This window comes from Neoarius graeffei, chromosome 22, assembly GCF_027579695.1.
Source record: "Neoarius graeffei isolate fNeoGra1 chromosome 22, fNeoGra1.pri, whole genome shotgun sequence".
In the NCBI taxonomy this organism is placed as follows: domain Eukaryota; kingdom Metazoa; phylum Chordata; class Actinopteri; order Siluriformes; family Ariidae; genus Neoarius; species Neoarius graeffei.
The window spans coordinates 45,470,293-45,489,655 of NC_083590.1; the positions used below are offsets into that span (position 1 = coordinate 45,470,293).

Genomic DNA, 19,363 nt, shown 5'->3' on the forward strand with positions numbered 1-19,363 from the left:
CCACACCTGCTCCAAGTTTACAATTTACAAACAAGAGGTAACTTAGACTAGTAAAGACTTTTTTTTTACTGACGTTGCTACATCATTTTTTGAAAAAGAGGTTTTCATTTTAAATAGCTGTGTGGTAAAGTGCCAAATACAAGCAAGAACATTTATTCTAACGCATTTGGTAATAATAAACTAATTATAGTTATAATAGGAATAACCTAACAGTAGACTTCGATATACAAGTTTACACCAAAACAGAAATGTTTACATGTTCCCCTTAAGATGGACTTTGTACATCCAAACAATTTGCTGGAATGTGAAAGTTTATTTAGACAAATATAAGAAATAAAACACATTAAAAAAAAACTATAGAAGCTTGTTAGTTAGATGTGTGTTAGTGATTATAATATTTATATTGTGAACATGTTCCCTGAAATTCATGTCATGATTTTGTCTTCAATGAATCATTCATACACCTAAATTAATTTATCATACCAAGTTTTACAATCAGTTGAAATCAGTTGCAAAAAATGTTTATGTTGAACTAAAATTAAAGTAAATCTGTACAAATTGTTTCAACACTTCCCCCCATGTATAACTGGATTACCTCTTTTTGATTCCATTTTTGATATTACTATTTCAGTCGTATTTTGTTGGCAGACAAACACCACATCAGTGAATATAATTCCAAATATTCTTCAAGAACTGATAATCGTTTTATTGCTTCAGCAGTGAAAAAGTTAGACATGCATTTTGTGGAGTGTTTGAGGAAATGCTAACTAAGTAAAAGAAAGCTAACTTCTTGGATATGTTACATATTGTCAGAGTGGCATGCAATTTTCTTTTTCAATACACCAGCATTTTGTATTGTTAAGAACCGTTTGGTACAAAGTGGTACATTGTTCTTCTAGTTTGTTGAGAAACCGTCATCGTCAAAATGCCATTTGGTGCCATTTTGTGTTTTTTGCTTCTTTTGGACCATGTGATTTTCACAGTGGCTGTTAGTTCAGATCATCACGCAGCTAATGGCAGGCCACTGTTGCTTCTATTGCGAGGCTGGGGCAAAGAGATCCCACCCCCTTCACTGAAAGGGAAAGAAAAAGAAGCAGCAGCCAGAGCAGTGGAACCAGAAGTGGCTGAGATCCCTCCAATGCCGCTTCCTCAGATCATGCTCCCTCGTAACATGACAGCCGATGCCCTGAAACCCCCACTGGGGGCTGCACAGGTGGCGCCACCACCACGTCGTCTGGTGGACGTTGACGTGTGCAGGGGCTATTATGATGTAATGGGACAGTTTGACCACACCTTTAATTGTACAAAGGGCACTTACATCTACTGCTGTGGCACTTGCCACTATCGCTTCTGCTGTGAACATCAGCGCAACCGGCTGAACCAGGATGTATGCACCAACTACAACTCGCCCGTCTGGGCCAACACACAGGTGCCTGCCACTCAGCCTCCAAGCCGTTCGGACCCAGACTTTGACCCTTTGCAGCAGCAGAGCAACAATACAGTTTATGTCATCGGTGGTGTCATCTCTTTCACATTGGCCGTGGCCATTGGGGTGAAGGTGGCTTTCCGCAAGGTCTCCCGTAGACCCAGGAACCGAGATCTCAATATGCCCAGGTAAGTGACACCATACAAAACATTCAAGTGGATAAAGTTTTTACATACAAACAAAATTAACTTGTACCAGTTTTATGTGGTAGACTTTTGTATGCAAACCCTTACAGAAAAAACACATGAACTTCACATGTGATTTCCCTCATGTGAAATATGTGGAAAATGTGTTTTGCACATGGGGAACGTGGTTTTGGCCCAGTTTTATGTGAATCACATGTGGGAATGTTTTACACGTGGTAACATGTTTTCCACATGTGCTCTACATGGTAACACATGTTACAAAATCTGATACCATGTATTCCACATGTTACCACATGTGGTAACATGTGATCACATGTGGAAACATGATCACATGTGGAAACATGTGATCACATGTGAAATACATGGGAAATTAATATGTTTTTTTCTGTAAGGGAATGTGTAGAATGCTTTGAAGGGACAGTTGCTAAAATGGAAAATAACACTGCTTTAAGATGTAGCCTTATTATTCCCTTATTATTATAGTATGTGACTGAGGTGGTTATACAAATTGGAATCTGACATTTTGAAGATTTTTTTTCTTGTAATAGGGTTTACCATTGCCTGTTTCTCATACCCCTGCATTTTCCTGTTATGCCTTTTTCCTTTTTATTAGAGCACTGGTTGATATATTGCGTCATCAGTCCAGCCCAATACAGCAGAGTGACAGAAACAACAGCATCACCGCCACCAGCAGCAAAGGCAATCTGGGACGGCAGTCCAAAAAACATTACACCCCTATCCTCCAGAGCAAAGATAACCGGAGTGAGTATTATGCATATGAAGTAGGAGATGTGTTAGGTCAGAATAGTTTAAAGACTACACAGTTTCCTCCAAAAGTATTGGAATGGCAAAGCTATTTTTTTTTTTTTTCATTTTTGCTATAATCTGAAGATGTTCTGGTTTCAGATCAAAAGATGGAGAAAAGACAATAAATCAGAATTTCAGCTTTATTTTCCTGATATTTATATCTAGAGGTGTTGAACAACTTTGAACATGACACCTTTTGTTTGAACCCATCCATTTTCCCAAAATGATAAAAAATATTGGAACACTTGACTGATAAGTGTTTCATGTTGCTCAGGTTAGAGTGCTTGCTTAAACAGTAAATAGCTCTGAATGTCTACTCTTGGTTTGAGCACTGAGTTTCACCTGTGAAAACAGCAAGTGTTGTCAAAAAGGATAAACCAGCATGAAGACCAGAGAGCTATCTATGGGAAAAAAAGCAAGCCATTTTGAAGCTGAGAAAAGGTAGAAAACTGAGTGATTGCACAAGCATTGGGCATAGCCAATACACTAATTTGGAATATCCTGATAAAGAAAGAAATGTAGACTAAACCTAAACATTTAGAGACTGATGTGTCTCCCAGGAGATCAGCAGTATCTGAAATACACAAACTGTCTGGTACCAACAACCATGCCACACTCAGTTACAATGATCATACTTTTTCTTCATTCTGATGTGTGATGTGAACATTAACTGAAGTTCTTGACCTGTATCTGCTTGATTTTATGCATTGTGCTGCTGTGACATGATTGGCTGATTGAATAACATGAATGAATGATCAGGTGTACAGGAGTTCCTATTGGGTCCAAAAGTCCAAGACCAAAATTAGAAAATCAAAGCATTTTCTCTAGGGGTCTCTGACTTTTGTACTTCACTGCATACATTAGGTATGGTGTGTTTAATGTGTTTTAGATTTCACTCTAGTGACATACTAATAAACCTAAAGTATATTACAGTTGATTTACATAAAAAAATTGCTCTGTTTTTTAGTCAGGTTTATAGATCCACCTCCAGGAAACAAATGCTTAGATTTAATACATACATACATACATACATACATACATACATACATACATACATTATCAGAAATAGGGGTACAGTATGAGTCCATTTCTATCCTCCAAGGTACAATCGACACTAATGTACCCCCTAGGGCTTATTATTGGACCTCAAGGTAACTATATGTACCTTTTTAGGGACAAAAAGGTTCATATATGGTCCCAAGCAGTATATAAAGGGTACAAATAAGTACCTTAGAGGGTACTGATCCAATGACAAGCCATTGTACCCCTAAAGGTACAATAATGTACTTTATTTTCTGAGAGTGTACATGGGTTTGGAGGTATAGAAACATGATCATCTGTCTTTGCTATGCTTTTTGCAGTTGGGAAACATAACTTAATCCAGTCTGGGTCCAGCCCCAAACACACAGCTACTATAGGTAAGTCAAAGAGTCAGCACTTCATAAATGTTTACTGATTACAAACTGAATACATCATTTACAATAAAATACAATTTACTTCAAAGTTCAGAAGTGTCAGATCACATAATGATTGCCAATGAGATCTCCATAGCAACATAAACTATCTACAGTGCACGCTAGTCCGAGAATATTGCTGTATTTTGTCTGCATGTTTAAAAATGTACATTTTTTGTCTCTATAACTGTAATTTTAGACTACAAACATAAAACAAATGGCAGAAACTGTAGGTTTTTTCCCCAATGTGCCCCAAAACAACCCCAAATCAAAGTTTGGATGATATGGAAAATGCAAATAATAATAATAAAAAAAGAAAGCCATGATTTCTAAATTCACGTTGACTTGTATTTCATTGCAGACAGTATGAACCCAAGATATTTCATGTTTTGTCTGGTCAACTTCATTTCATTTGTTAATATACATCTTTTCCTGCATTTCAGACCTACAACACACTCCAAAAAAAGTTGGGACGGGGAAATTTAGGGCTAGTAATGAGGTAAAACAATTAAATAATGATGTGATTTGAAACAGGTAATGACAACAGGTGATTGTATTCATGATTTATACAAAATCAGTATCCAGGAAAGGTCTAGTCTTCGAGGAGCAAAGATGATACAAGGGCACAAGCCTAAACTAAACACCCGTGACCTCTGATCCCTCAGACAGCACTGAATCAGAACCGTCATTCATCTATAGCTGATAGAACCACACGGGCTTAGGAGTACTTTGGTAAACCTTTGTCAAACACTACAATCCAGAATTGCATCCACAAATGCGTGTGACCACTTTGCCGTGCAAAAAGGAAGCCTTATGTTAACTGTGTCCAAAAGCACTATCAACTTCTCTGGGTTCAGAGACATCTGGGATGGACCATCACACAGTGGAAATTTGTAGTGTGGTCAGATGATTAAGTATTCCCGGTCTTTTTTTTTTTTTGTAAGAAATGGACACCATGTGCTCCGGACCAAAGATGAAAAGGACAATCCAGACTGTTACCAGCAACAAGTCCAAAAGCCAGGGTCTGTCATGGTATGGGTTGTATCAATGTCCTTGGTTAAGGGAACTGTGATGGAGCATTAATGCAGAAAAGTACACTGAGATTTTGGAGCAACATAAGCTGCCTTCAAGATGACATCTTTTCCAGGGATATTTCAACAAGACAATGCAAAACCACATTCTGCACACATTACAAAGGCGTGGCTGTGGAAGAAGAGGGCATGTCCCCTCTGTCCCCAATAGAGAATGTGTGGAGAATTTTGAAACAAAAAAATATGACAATGATGACCTTATACTGTTGCACACCTTAAGACCTGTTTGCAGGAAGAATGGGACAAAATAACACCTGAAACACTTCATTACTTGGTTTCTTCAGTCCCTAAACATTTTTAAGTGCTGTGAGAAGGAATGGCAACATTATAAAGTGGTCAAATGCTTTACTGTCCCAATTTTTTTTTAAATGTGTTGCAAAAATCAAAACTGAGGTGTTTATTTTGACAAAAAAAAAAATCATGAGGTAAACCATCAAATAATGTGCTGTTGTGTTGTTTTGACTGCAATGCAAGTCAAAGATTATTTACAAATCATTGTTTTCAGCTGTAAATTCAGTTTCAATGTACCATCCCTACTTTTTCTGATTTGGGGTTGTATTATAAATTTTAAAAAAGGATTAAACAACAAAACAGTACAGCTTGCCCCACTTTTCCAGTACCAGGTGTAAAATGTGATTATCTAAATCGTATAATAACAGTTGGATTTCAGTTCAGTGATTTGATTTGGACAAGTGGCATTCCAAGATTGAGGATATTTTGTATAACAGTGCTGGTACATTTGACTGTTTGTATCATTTGCTTGTCTCTATTCACATCATAAAATTCTAATTCTAGCAATAATTTGTTTCACTGAAACTGTTACTACACTTATTATAGCCAGTCAGTCAGTCTGCGCACTGCATAGCATTACATAAAAGTTGTGTCCAGCTGTGGGTTTTCTGGGAACTATTTTCATTGACTGTGTAAAAAATAAACAAAAATATTTGGCCTTGGTCCTGCTCTTGTAATGAATATCAGCACATCTCTTCCTGCTGATATTCACTACAACAGGACTTGTGCTTGTGCGATATTGCTTAAGTGTAGCCACCAAATTCACACAAAAAAAGTAGAAATACTTCTTGGAAGTCCATCATTTTCGATGAGGACATCGGTGTTTCTTTAGGTGTGAGCGCAGCCCAAAGTCCAATGCACAGATGCAGCCACAGTGTGGGCATGCTACAGAAGATGTTGCGTCAGGTCTTCTCTGCTTGTGGGCCTGTTACTTCTGGTCCAGATCTTGCAGACGTTTCTCCTCAAAGGCCTGCACTCCCTTGTGGACAGCAAGATGCCATGCACTGTGATAGGTGGCAGTGGCCTCCCAGTCATGCAGGGGGATACCGCAGACTCCTAGGGATGTTTTTAGACAGTCTTTGAATCATTTGAGTGGTCATCTGATATTCCTTGCACCAGAAATAAGCTCTGAGAAAAAGACAATCTTTGGAAGTTGCATGTCGTCCATTCGAACTACATGTCCAACCCATCTAAGTTGAGCTTTCATTATGAATGCCTCAATGCCAGGCATATTTGCCCAGTGAAGAACTTCTGTGTTGGAAACTCTGTCCTCCCAAGAAATGCCCATGATCTTTTGCAGGCAGCGGAGGTGAAATTGATTGAGAGTTTTCAGCTGTTTTCTGTAGTGTCCACATCTTGCAACTGTAGAGGAGGGTACTGATGACTACTGCCCTGTAGACTGCCAGTTTGGCGCATAGTTTGATGCCATGTTCAACCCCCACACCTGTGTCTGAAGCCTTCCAAGCCTGTTTGAGATGACTTTGTCCATACTGCAGGTTGCGGTCAAGGTACTTCCCAAGTAGGTGAAACTCTCCACATTGTTCAGCTTTGTTCCATCAATTGTGACAGAGGGTTCTGGGGGGGGGGCAAGACAGGGTGTAGGCTGAAGCATTACTTCTGTTTTCTGCAGACTGATGGTCAAGCTGAAGGCTTTGGTTGCTGTTGACAGGTGGTTGGTGAGTTCCTGCAAATCTTGCTCATTTAGTGCAGCAAGGGCACAGTCATCTGCAAAGAGGAAATCTCTCACTAGGGCTTCAAGGACTTTGGTTTTTGCTTTTAGGCACCTCAGATCGAAGAAGCGACCATCACATCTGTAGTGGACAGTGATCCCTGCATCTGTCAAGGACAACACTTGTGAACAGCATGGTGGCAAACATAAGGCTGAAGAGTGTAAGTGCCAAGATGCAGCCTTGTTTCACACCATTAATGATAGGAAAGGGGTCAGACATGGAGCCATTTTCCACAATGCGAGCCATCATGGAATGATCTGATGATATTAACAAACTTTGGTGGACAACCCAGCTCGGACAGGATGGCCCACAGGCCCTCATGACTCACAGTATCAAAAGCCTTTGTCAGGTCCACAAACATGATGTAGAGGTTTTGGTTCTGCTCATGGCACTTCTCCTGGACTTGACGGAGTGTAAAGATCATGTCGATCATCCTTCTGTTGGTCCTGAATCCACACTGGCTCTCGGATACCACATCATCCAGCAAGTGGTGTGTGATGCGGTTGAGAATGACACTGGCCATGATCTTCCCTGCAATGCTCAGCAGTGAAATGCCTCTCTGGTTGTTGCATGATGCTCTATCACCTTTGTTTTTGTACAGATGGATGATGTTGGCATCCTTAAACTCCTGTGGCACTGACCCCTTCTCCCAGAACAACTGCATCAGCTCTGTGAGCTTTGCTGCCACAACCTCCCCTCCTTCCTTAAGGATCTTGGGTGGTGGACCATCAGGCCCTGGTGCTTTCCCCCCTTGGATCTGCTTGATGGCTTTTTTTATTTCCTCCAGCCTTGGTAGATCATCAAGGGATGCCAAGAGTGGGTGCTGAGGCATGTCCTGGATTGCCTACTGGTCGATGTTGGAGGGTCTGTTGAGCAGCTGACAAAAATGTTCACTCCAGCACTGGATTATATTCCTCTTCTCAGTGAGAAGGGTGCCATCAAGGGATTAGACAGGTGCCATGGTGTTAGGAGAGGGACCGTAGACTTCCTTCAAGCCGGCAAAGAACTTCTTAGAGTTGTGCTTGTCTGCATACTGTTGAACTTCTGCTGCTTTTGCCTCCCACCATTTATCTTTCATTTGTTGGAGTTCTGTTTGGACTTTGCTCCTGAGAGGTTTCAGATAGTTATGCTTTGCAGATGAGTCCTTGTCACTTAACCAGCTGGCGAACGCTTCTTGTTTCTCCTTCAGAAGGCAGGTGATCTCTTTGTTGTTGTTGTCGAACCAGTCCTGATGTTTCCACTTTGGATGTCCCAATGTGAGTTTGGCTATCATATAGTGCATTTTGGAAATCTCCCCATGCTCTCTCTGGGTCAGTTTCAGTGGGCAAGCTCTTGATCTGGTCTTTGAGGTTTATTTTAAGGGTGTCCTTGATTTCAGGATGTGAGAGTTTCTGAACATCCAGCTTTTTCTTGATGTCACCTCTTTGTCCTCTGTGAGTGCTGGTGACAGAGAAGGAGAGCTTGGATCGCAGCAGTAGGTGGTCAGTCTAGCAGTCAGCTCCTCTCATTGCCCTTGTGATACGTATGTCCTGGATGTCATGCCGCCTGGTAATTACAAAATCCATCTGGTGCCAATGGTGTGATCGGGGGTGCATCCAGGTAGCTTTGTGGATGTCAGGTAACTGGTACAGGGTGTTGGTGATGGTTAGGGCATGCTTGGCAGAGAGTGTGAGAAACATCTGCTTATTTGAGTTCTCTCATCCCATACCATGATGTCCAATGACCTTTGGCCACGATTGGGAGTCCCTGCCCACACAGGCATTAAAGTCCCCAAGTAGCAAAAGCTTGTCATGTCTTGGAACTGAGTGCAGTAGACGAGCAAGAATCTGGTAGAAGAGTTCTTTTTGTTCTTGCGTGGAGTTCATAGTGGGGGGCATATGCACTGATGAGTGTCAGTTGTGTCTTTCCTTCCAGAGGTACTCTCATCACCATTAGGCGGTCACTGATTCCTTTTGGGAGGGATTCCAGATTTTTGATGAATGAAGTGCGGACAGCAAAGCCTACTCCGGCTTCCCTGGGCTCATCTGGTGTCTTCTCATTCTCATTCTCTCTAGCCGCTTTATCCTTCTACAGGGTCGCAGGCAAGCTGGAGCCTATCCCAGCTGACTACGGGTGAAAGGCGGGGTACACCCTGGACAAGTTGCCAGGTCATCACAGGGCTGACACATAGACACACTCACATTCACACCTACGGTCAATTTAGAGTCACCAGTTAACCTAACCTGCATGTCTTTGGACTGTGGGGGAAACCGGAGCACCCGGAGGAAACCCATGCAGACACGGGGAGAACATGCAAACTCCACACAGAAAGGCCCTCTCCGGCCCCGGGGCTCGAACCCAGGACCTTCTTGCTGTGAGGCGACAGCGCTAACCACTACACCACCGTGCCGCCTCATCTGGTGTCTTTCCTTACCAAAAGAAAATGTACCCAGGCTAGACCTTGGTAATCTCCCTGGTGCCTGCCAAGCATGTTTCACTAAGAGCGGCGATGTCCATGTTATATTGCTGTAGTTTGTGCGCTACCAGAGTTGTTCGCCATTCTGGTCTGTTGCTGTTCTTTCTATCCATCAGTGTTCTGATGTTCCAGGCCCCAACACAGAGAGTGTGCTTCTTGTGAGTTGGACTTACATTTTTTGTAGGACATTGTCTATGGTTTCAACCACGATGCTAGATGTCCAGTCAGCTGCAGTGTGCTGACAGGATTAAATAAGGCAAGATTTCTTTAGGTCACTTTTTCCAGACCCTTCCCATTGTGGGGGGAGCAGTGCTATCCCTAAATAGGGCTGCTCCATCACCAGGGTGGCTGCCGAACCCTGCCCTTGCCTCAGGTGAGTAGGGATTGACCATCCAACTCTGACCACCTGAGTGCAGTTCCATGACTAGCGGCTCCCAGTGCCATCTTATACCTGCTGCCATCGCCACTCACCCATTGCCACAGGACTGGAAAAAAGATAGATATATGGTGAAAGAGGTAGTGGAGTCACTGAGTCCTGAGCAGAGAGATGAGAACAGAAGAGAAGAAAGGAGAAGAGAAGAAATGAGATAGGAGTATTTGGAGGCTGTGGGTTGCCCAAGTGCCATGATCTCCCTCTCAGTCCAGCCGCTTATGCCAAGAGGGATGCAAGGCATAACGTCTTGGCCATGGCTGGACTGCAGCCATTTACCCATGGCTAGGAGGAGGCAAGGAGAAAGAGAAAAGGAGAAAGGAGGTTTGATTTCAGGGTTACCTTCCCCTAGGTGGACTGCCTTTCAAGGCTGATGAGCTCCATCTGCCCGAGCTATTTGCCCATAGCTGGGAGTCTGGTTCATGGGCATGTTCACATGCCAATTGGCCATGCATGCCACAAGTCTGGGGGCCAGACCTCCTCCGAGTTCCCTGCAGTTTAGCCTGGGGCCTTGCGGTGCCCCAGTTTCCTTCTGTAGCCACGTGGAGGCACTGCATAGGACTTACTGTGGAGAGGCTATGTACTGGCAGGAGAGACTTACACACTCTGCTCTCTTTTCGCAGTGCTGCACAGCAGCTCTGCTAGCCAGCAGTGAGGGCTAAAAGTGAGAGGTGGCAAGCATGCTAACGCTACGCCTACACACTAGACACAGCCATTTACAGCAGTAGAAATACTACCTATTGACCATATATTTAACAAATTATTCCACGAAATTGAGTCCCACATGAGCTGATAGCGCCTCGTTGGCTATAAGCTATGTATGACAAGATTGAGTGGAATAACTGTGGAATAATTAAAAATAACATTCACTGGATTTTGAGAAACAGAGTATTTTTATTTTTTGCAAATTCAATTAAAAAAATTGATACAAAACGTCTGACATAATCATGTCCGCTTAGGTGGACTTCTTAAAAACCTATCAATGGCTACATGAGTTGACTTTAGTGTTGTTTTTTTGCAGAAGGTGCCTTCTTGCTGTCGTGCCGAGGTATAGAGTAGTTTTAGTCATTTATTTAATTCTTCCTTGGACATTTCAGTTCTGTAATTTTCAAACTTCTTTGAGCTTTTAAACCAGTCTAAAAAAAACAACAAATTTTAATGCTTAAAGATGAAGGATGGAAACAAACCGACGAAATGACAGGAGCAATTTGTGAAAAATGCGATAATAATAATTCTTGAAAAATAAAAAAAGGTATGTTCTTGCCATCAAATACTTTTATTCCATATTTTGTTGCTTTTTAAAATTTTTTTGGGGGGTTTGTTTTTGAGTAGAGTTTTTATTTCGTCCTCGGTTGGTACAGCAACACACTCCGCCATTACTCCGATTCTAAGGTCCCTTCACTGGCTTCCAGTAAGCTATAGAATTGACTTTAAAGTATTTCTGCTGGTGTAGAAATCTCTAAATGGTACAGGGCCCAATTACCTCTCTGATATGTTGCAGCGGCCTAACCCAATCAGATCTACCAGATCGCAGCAGCAAAATTTACTGGTAAAACCTGTTGTTAAAACAAAGTGTGGTGAAGCAGCTTTTAGCTACTATGCAGTACAGCTATGGAACCAACTCCCAGAGGACATCAAAAATGCTCCTGCTGTTGGCAGCTTCAAATCTAGACTAAAGACCAAACTGTTCTCAGATGCTTTCTGCTAACTGATTAATATTGTCATCTTTACATGTTTTAAACTTTCTTAACTTTTACAGTCTCTGCATGTTTTAAACTTTACTTAACTTTATTCTATTTTATTCTGCTGTTTTTTTAACTGAATTTTTACTTCATTTTATTATTTTATTTCTACTATTGTTTAATTCTTATTATTTTTCTTCCCCATTTATTTTATGTAATTTTATTTTCTATTGTTTACTGTTTTGCTTTTACTTCTGTAAAGCACATTGAACTGCCACTGTGTATGAAAAGTGCTATATAAATAAACTTGCCTTGCCTTGCCTTGCCATTTTGTTTTTCTCTACTCATGGTATATAAGCTGATATCCTAGTAGAAGAGTAGCCAATTAGAGTGTGTGATTGCTCATATCCAGTGAATGTGGATATAATAATACACATTATACATTAAATATATACTGTATGTCATATATAATGTGTATTATTCTATTCACATTCACTGGATACGAGCAATTGCACGCTCTGATTGGCTACTCTACTACGAGGATATCAGCTCATATACCATGAGTAGAGAAAAACAAAATGGCGGCGTGTTGCTGTACCAACCGAGGAAAAAACAAAAACTCTACTCGAAAACAAAAACCCCAAAAATACAAAAAAGCAACAAAATATGGAATAAAAGTATTTGATAGCAAGAACACATCTTTTTAAATTATTTTTCAAGAATTATTATAGCATTTTCCACAAATTGTTACTGGTCATTTCACCAGTTTGTTTACATTCTAAGTGGAAATTATTTTGTCAGATGTTTTGACAAAGTTTTTATTTATCAAATGTGCAAAAAATGGGCGGCATGGTGGTGTAGTGGTTAGCGCTGTCGCCTCACAGCAAGAAGGTCTGGGTTTGAGCCCAGCGGCTGGCGAGGGCCTTTCTGTGTGGAGTTAGCATGTTCTCCCTGTGTCCGCGTGGGTTTCCTCTGGGTGGTCCGGTTTCCCCCACAGTCCAAAGACATGCAGGTTAGATTAACTGGTGACTCTAAATTGACCGTAGGTGTCAATTTGAGTGAGAATGGTTGTTTGTCTCTGTGTCAGCCCTGCAATAACCTGGCGACTTGTCCAGGATGTACCCTGCCTCTCGCCTGTAGTCAGCTGGGATAGGCTCCAGCTTGCCTGCGACCCTGTAGAACAGATAATGGATGGATAGATGGATGTGCAAAAAATAAAAATGTTCTGTTTCTCAAAATCCAGTGAATGTGGATAGAATAAAATGGTTCTTCCACTCAATCTCATTGTACACGGCTTATAGCCAAGTCAGCACAAAAAAAAAAATAGGGTGGCTAAGATTTTTGCACATTAGTGTGTGTTTTTGTCAAGTCAAGTCATTTGTACAGCGCTTTTAACAATAAACATTGTCACAAAGCAGCTTTACAGAATTTGAATGATTTAAAACATGAGCTAGTTTTATCCCTAATCTATCCCCAATGAGCAAGCCTATGGCGATGGTGGCAAGGAAAAACTCCCTCAGACGACATGAGGAAGAAACCTCGAGAAGAACCAGACTCAAAAGGGAACCCATCCTCATCTGGGCAACAACAGACAACATGACTATAACATTAACAGTTTTAACATGAAGTCAGTTTCGTTGATGTTATAAACTCTTCATTGATGGAAACTTGAGTGAAAAACTGTTCATGACAACTGCAGTCCTAAAGTTAGCAAGTCACCTGTAGTCCTCAGCCATAAAAGCATTACTGTAAGTGTCCAGAGCGTCCTCCAGGTGTGACTTTCAACTGTCCACATGGGGGCGTCCTCCACAGGAGCGATGCGATGAGAGTCCAACAAGACACAGGGCACCAGGATGGATCAGGCAGGTCCAAGGAGCAGAAGAGGTCAGCATCTCGATCCCAGGACCGACATGTAACTCAGAGGGACAGATTTTGGGGGGGGGGAACACAGGTTGTTAGGTATGCCCAATGTCACCTGAATAAGTAGGAACAGTTAGGAACAGTATACACATTGCACTGAATACAAGCAGGGACTCCGGCAACTAACTATGACAGCATAACTAAAAGGGGAGAGCCAGAAGGTAACACAGGCATGAAGGACATAAAGCAGCCAGCCACTACACTGTCAACAAACTCGAGTGAGCAAGCAAGTGGGGGACTGACAGCATCCATACATCCCAGTTTACCAAAAAACTCTATGTCTGAGGACCCTCCAGATTTATACCTTTACCTCATAAACACCATTAACAAAAGGCTTGACTAAACAGATATGTTTTCAGCCTAGACTTAAACACTGAGACTGTGTCTGATTCCCGAACATTACTTGGAAGGCTGTTCCATAACTGTGGGGCTTTGTAAGAAAAGGCTCTGCCCCCTGATGTAGCCTTCACTATACGGGGCACACACACACACACACACACACACACACACACACACACACACACACACACACACACACACACACACACACAAATGTTGCTTAATGAGTGGGAAAGTCATTTCAGTTTCTGTGGTTGTGATAAGGAAGGTGCTGATGTAAGCAGATGACTAATTCTGATTGGTCCTGAGGTTGACCGTATGTGACTAATACCATATGTAGAAATCTTTCAACTTAAGAAAAATTAGTTACACATTAGTTAGTAGATTCAGCACAGAAATTAGAATAATAGTATTTTGCTAATTGTGAAAATAAGTTGCAAGGATCTTTAACTATATTTCCCATGCTGAGGCTTTCTCTTTCAACTCAACATGATCGAGCTGTTTCATATGCAGTCAGTGTTTTGTAGGAGAAAAAACCTTGCACTTAACTCTGTCATGCTGCATTGCTGATGCATAGCTGATGCGTCACTTTCATACTGAAAAAGAGCCCAACCATAAATTTCTGTAAATGAGAATTCAGCCAGTGGCATCTTACAGGACCCCAAGTTTTGCAGAGTTGTTTTAATTTGAATGGTGTTTAGATGCAAATCCTTCTACTCTGTTTTATCAGAGCGTGTACCACGGATGAACAATGCCCAGCTAACCTCCACAGGAACGCTGATTTCCAGTAAGACCAACAATACAGGCCATCATCTAACCATCTCTCATTCCTTTCACAACCTGGCCCAGCTCCCTCCAACATATGATGCTGTTATGAAACCTGATATCAACCGTTATTCCTCCCTCAAGAGACTAGGTGAGTGTGTGAATGTGAATGTATTACAATAAATGCAGACCCTTGCATTTTCTAAATTGCTCAAAAACTTTTTATACTTGACACATTGGAATTGATGTATTAATTGATGAATTTCGAAGCTGAATCTAATTTGTCTCCCAACTAAATGCAGAAAAAGATCTGGATGATTACACAAGTTATTATACCTCAAAAAGGCAAATCAACGATGCACCACCTTCCTTCCACTCCTCCCAGCACCACCTGCATTGGAGTGGTGATTACACTCTAGGGACAAAGGGCACGCTGCCCCGACACTCATCCCGACCCCAAATACATGTACCTACCTCTACGTCCACACCAAACCCTTACCCTTTACCCCAGTCACCGTATAGTCCCACCTTTGGGACAGTGAACCAGCCTCCACGCCGGGTGATGTCTCAAGACCATCTGTTGGCCTTGGGGGAGGCAAACACCCCGTCTTACTTGTCTAAAAACCAGCAGCACCAGTATTACAAAGCCATGGCCACCAGCAAGAGTTCCAACTCAAAGGCTCTGAGGAAGTCCCATGAACGCCTCCTGGTGTCACCTGAGGAAAGAATGATGGGGAGTGCATTGGGTGACTATGGGGGGATGATGTCTCATCTCAGCCACCATAAGAAAACGCAGTCACAGCAGAATGTGTGTGTGACCCCATCACTTGAGCGACACCACATGATCAAGATGAATTCGCACCCAACGTCCAGCTGTGAACCAGAGTTCACATCCATTGCTGCTGCCATATCAGCTGGCCATGGAACTGGTACTCTGGGTTGGGGGGAAGGTCATGGGTCCACTGGTGGAGCTGTAACGATAGGCCAAAGTGCCCGCAGGATGGCCTTTGCTGCAAAGCGGCAGAACACCATTGAACAGCTGCACTTCCTGCCTGGGGCAGGGGGAGGCAGTCAGGCACTGTGGACAGGAAGTAAAAATGAAGTTACGGTGTAGAAGGGGTGAGGCAGAAGAAGACAGAAAAGGGATGATAGAAAGATTAAACAAATTTGCTCAAATGGAGGAGAGGACTACTTTAAGGGAGAGTGAAAGTAGGAAGATGTGACGGGAGATGTGCAGAATAGGGAAGATGGCAAAATGCTTTTGAGTGAGGAGCAATATGAGTCTCATAGCAGGAAAACTTAGTATACTGCTAGGAAAGAAGTGAGGCAATACAAGATCCTGGAGATCCATTTTTGCCCCTTGCTGCTTGTTGCTAAGAAACAGGATAAAGATCCACCCTTGTTATGTGGAGATATTTTTAGGATGAAACTATGTGGATAACTTCACAAAGCTTCCTAACTCATCTGACTGTCTATACAGTATATACATATTCTTGGAAACATTGCATCTACAACAATTGAGCCATACTTTTAGAACATTTTATGGTTAAAAAAAAGACTGAAAATATTTTGAAGGTTTTCTCGAACACAAACCTTCTCCAGCAAGTACATATAATTTTATATAAGATAATGCTTAATTCTACAGTGGTATGTTTGGAAAGGATTTTGTTGGTAATATGGCAGAAAATAAGAGGTGGAAACTTGAATGGTCTGATTACAGACAGGTATATTTGTGAAATTTCCAGATGTAATGTTATGGCATGACAAATAACCATTGACTAATAAGTTATCATGAATTCCACTGCAGCATCAAATGGGCGATGAGGAAAAAAAAAGTTTCCCAAATGATTTTGTGATTTATGTCATAAGTCGTGGACAAGCAGAGATGAAATAAAGATGATGCTGTGAAGCTAGACACTGACGTACATTATAATTGTGATACAATTCTTTATATTCAAGAGTCTTTTATAATTTGGCTTGGGGTAGGTGCGGGTGAAATGTTTGACTCTGAACCTCCAATATGTGGTGACTATTGTTTGTCACATTTAAAAAAAAAAAATCTTGGCTATCATGCCTCTGGGAGCAATATGAAGTGGTAATATTTGATTCATAGGGAAATATTTAAAGAATTTCAAGGTCTTGTGGTCTGTGGTTAGAAAATACCACATTGTACTCAATATGTGGCAAAAATTAGCCAGTAGGCATGTCATTCAAGCATGTCTGACCAGGATGACTACATATGACTTCCCTAGTCCTGGTTCCTGACATGTTGTTTGTTCTCATGGAAGTGTGACAGAAGACATTAATTATGAGCATGCTTTGTTGTCAACAAAAGTGCAGACACATAATTTGTAACAGTTGATTGCTGTATAAGGTTAGTAGGGGAATGGGAAAGGGTATGGGGAGTTGGTGGACTCTTTATTCCAAGGGCTATTCTTTAACTTTTATCTGTAAGTCTCTGCTTCTGTGTTTTGTCAGTTTTTTAAATGATCATGTGTCAGTGTAAGTGACACAGCTGTAGAACAAAATGCAGAAAACAACAGAACAAGTTCTGATATAGCTGACTATGTAATCTGCCAAGCTGAATACACTGTAAGATATTAAGGTATATGTTATTTTCTGATTAATGAGCAGGCTGGATTTGGTATATTCTGAGAAGGGTGGTTATTTTTATTTTTTTATTTTTTGTCAAAGACATGTATATTTCTCCACTCTATACTGATCAGACACTCGTATGCAGTTGTGTGGTGCCTGAGATGGTTCGCTCATATGCTTGAAATGAAGAGAAAAAGTAAACAGACCTGAATTATATCCAAAAATAATATCCTTAAAATTAATATTTCAGCTTTTCTTTCTACTTAATTTATTCCAGTATAAAACGCATAAGAATTTTATATCAATTTATACAGGACATAAAAAAGACTGAAATCAATTCCGTGTTCTAACCATTTATCTGTGTTCAGATCATAGTTAATGTTTGCTTCCTTTTGCTTCCATTTCTGTGACTTTCCTTTTTTGTTACTATACAGCTTCCTAGTGGATCATATACTTTGTAATTACGACAAAAAGAAGCAATTAAACTGAAAAGAGGAAAAGCATGACAATGTCAAAAAAAAAAAAAAAAAGCCAGTGTTGATGTCATTACTGCTGATTAGTGATGTCAAAGTGTGTATGTTTCCTGTTTGTCTGTGTTTCTGTGCCTGTGTGTATTTCTGAATCTGTCTTTTGGAATGCTGAATCTCCCAATTTATCTGACTTTTATCTGAACTGTTAGACAATGTGCAAGGAAAATTACTGCTTCCCCCCCAAAAAAAAGATTTTATTTTCTGTTTAGATGAGTGTTTTCTTTTATTCTTCTTTTAAAAAATGCTTATAATAAAGTTGCAAGAATTTCCAAACCTGCATTAAGTAAACTATTTTCAACCTTGGTAATCCATTACAGATTGACATTTTTCCAGTAAAATCTGCTGTTTTGAGTTCATTTTGAAGATACGTATCACCTCCCAAATAAACTACAATGCAATCCAGTAGCTAAGTTTCATCTTTGCACACACTACAATCATGCGATTAAAAAAAACTAAAAGTTTTGAATGTGGTTGACTTTATGATAAAAATGTAATATGAGCTTCATAAAATTATTCTTACTTTCAGCCATTCTCCACAGTCTTCCAAAGATGACCACAGAAGGACAAGTGGCATTTTACTGGCAGTATCAATGGTGAAAGGGTTGTTTCTTGCTCTAAAGTGATTTAAGCAGTCACTTAGGGACACTAGACCACTGGGGGCCCCCCATGATTTTCTAAAAAACATTCTTTACTATAGGGGTGAACCAATCTGTGTTCCCTGCCTGATAGGTGCTGCTTGTGCATGTCACTGCTGCACTTGTGACATACATACACACACACTATATATATATATATATATATATCCCAGCTGACTATGGGCGAAAGGCAGGGTACACCCTGGACAAGTCGCCAGGTCATCACAGGGCTGACACATAGACACAGACAACCATTCACATTCACACCTACGGTCAATTTAGAGCCACCAGTTAACCTAAGCTGCATGTCTTTGGACTGTGGGGGAAACCAGAGCACCCGGAGGAAATCCCCACGGACACGGGGAGAACATGCAAACTCCGCACAGAAAGGCTCTCGCCGGCCACGGGGCTCGAACCCGGACCTTCTTGCTGTGGGGCGACAGCGCTAACCACTACACCACCGTGCCACCCATATATACATACATACACACACACACACACACATATATATATATATGCAAAAGTAATGAAAATACAGTAATGAAAAACAAATTCTAGTATTAAATGAAATCCTTACTGTATACCTATTTTGCAGCCCCATATATATATAATTTTATCCACATTCACTGTATATGAGCAATCTTGTGCTCTGATTGGCTACTCGACTACTAGGCTATCAGCTCATATATCGTTAGTACAGAAAAACAAAATGGCAGAGCGTGTTGCTGAACCAGCCGAGAACGAAATAAAAACTCTACTCGAAAACTAATGAAAAACAAATTCTAGTATTAAATGAAATCTAGCACCACTATTATAATACTGGTAATACTGGAATAATCCTTACTGTATACCTTTTTTGCAGCCCCATCTCTCTCTCTCTCTCTCTCTCTCTCTCTCTCTCTCTCTCTCTATATATATATATATATATATATATATATATATATATATATAATTTTATCCACATTCACTGGATATGAGCAATCTTGTGCTCTGATTGGCTACTTGAC

At 41.0% G+C, this 19,363-nt stretch overlaps 1 protein-coding gene across 1 annotated transcript; it reads left to right on the forward strand.

Moving 5' to 3' along the window:
• Nucleotides 1-925: 925 nt before the first annotated feature.
• Nucleotides 926-15,710, forward strand: shisa7b (shisa family member 7). The gene is made up of 5 exons (XM_060904074.1): nt 926-1,614; nt 2,246-2,394; nt 3,801-3,857; nt 14,562-14,747; nt 14,899-15,710. Exons 1-5 carry the CDS (start codon nt 926-928, stop codon nt 15,708-15,710), a joined length of 1,893 nt encoding a protein of 630 aa, XP_060760057.1.
• Nucleotides 15,711-19,363: the final 3,653 nt, after the last annotated feature.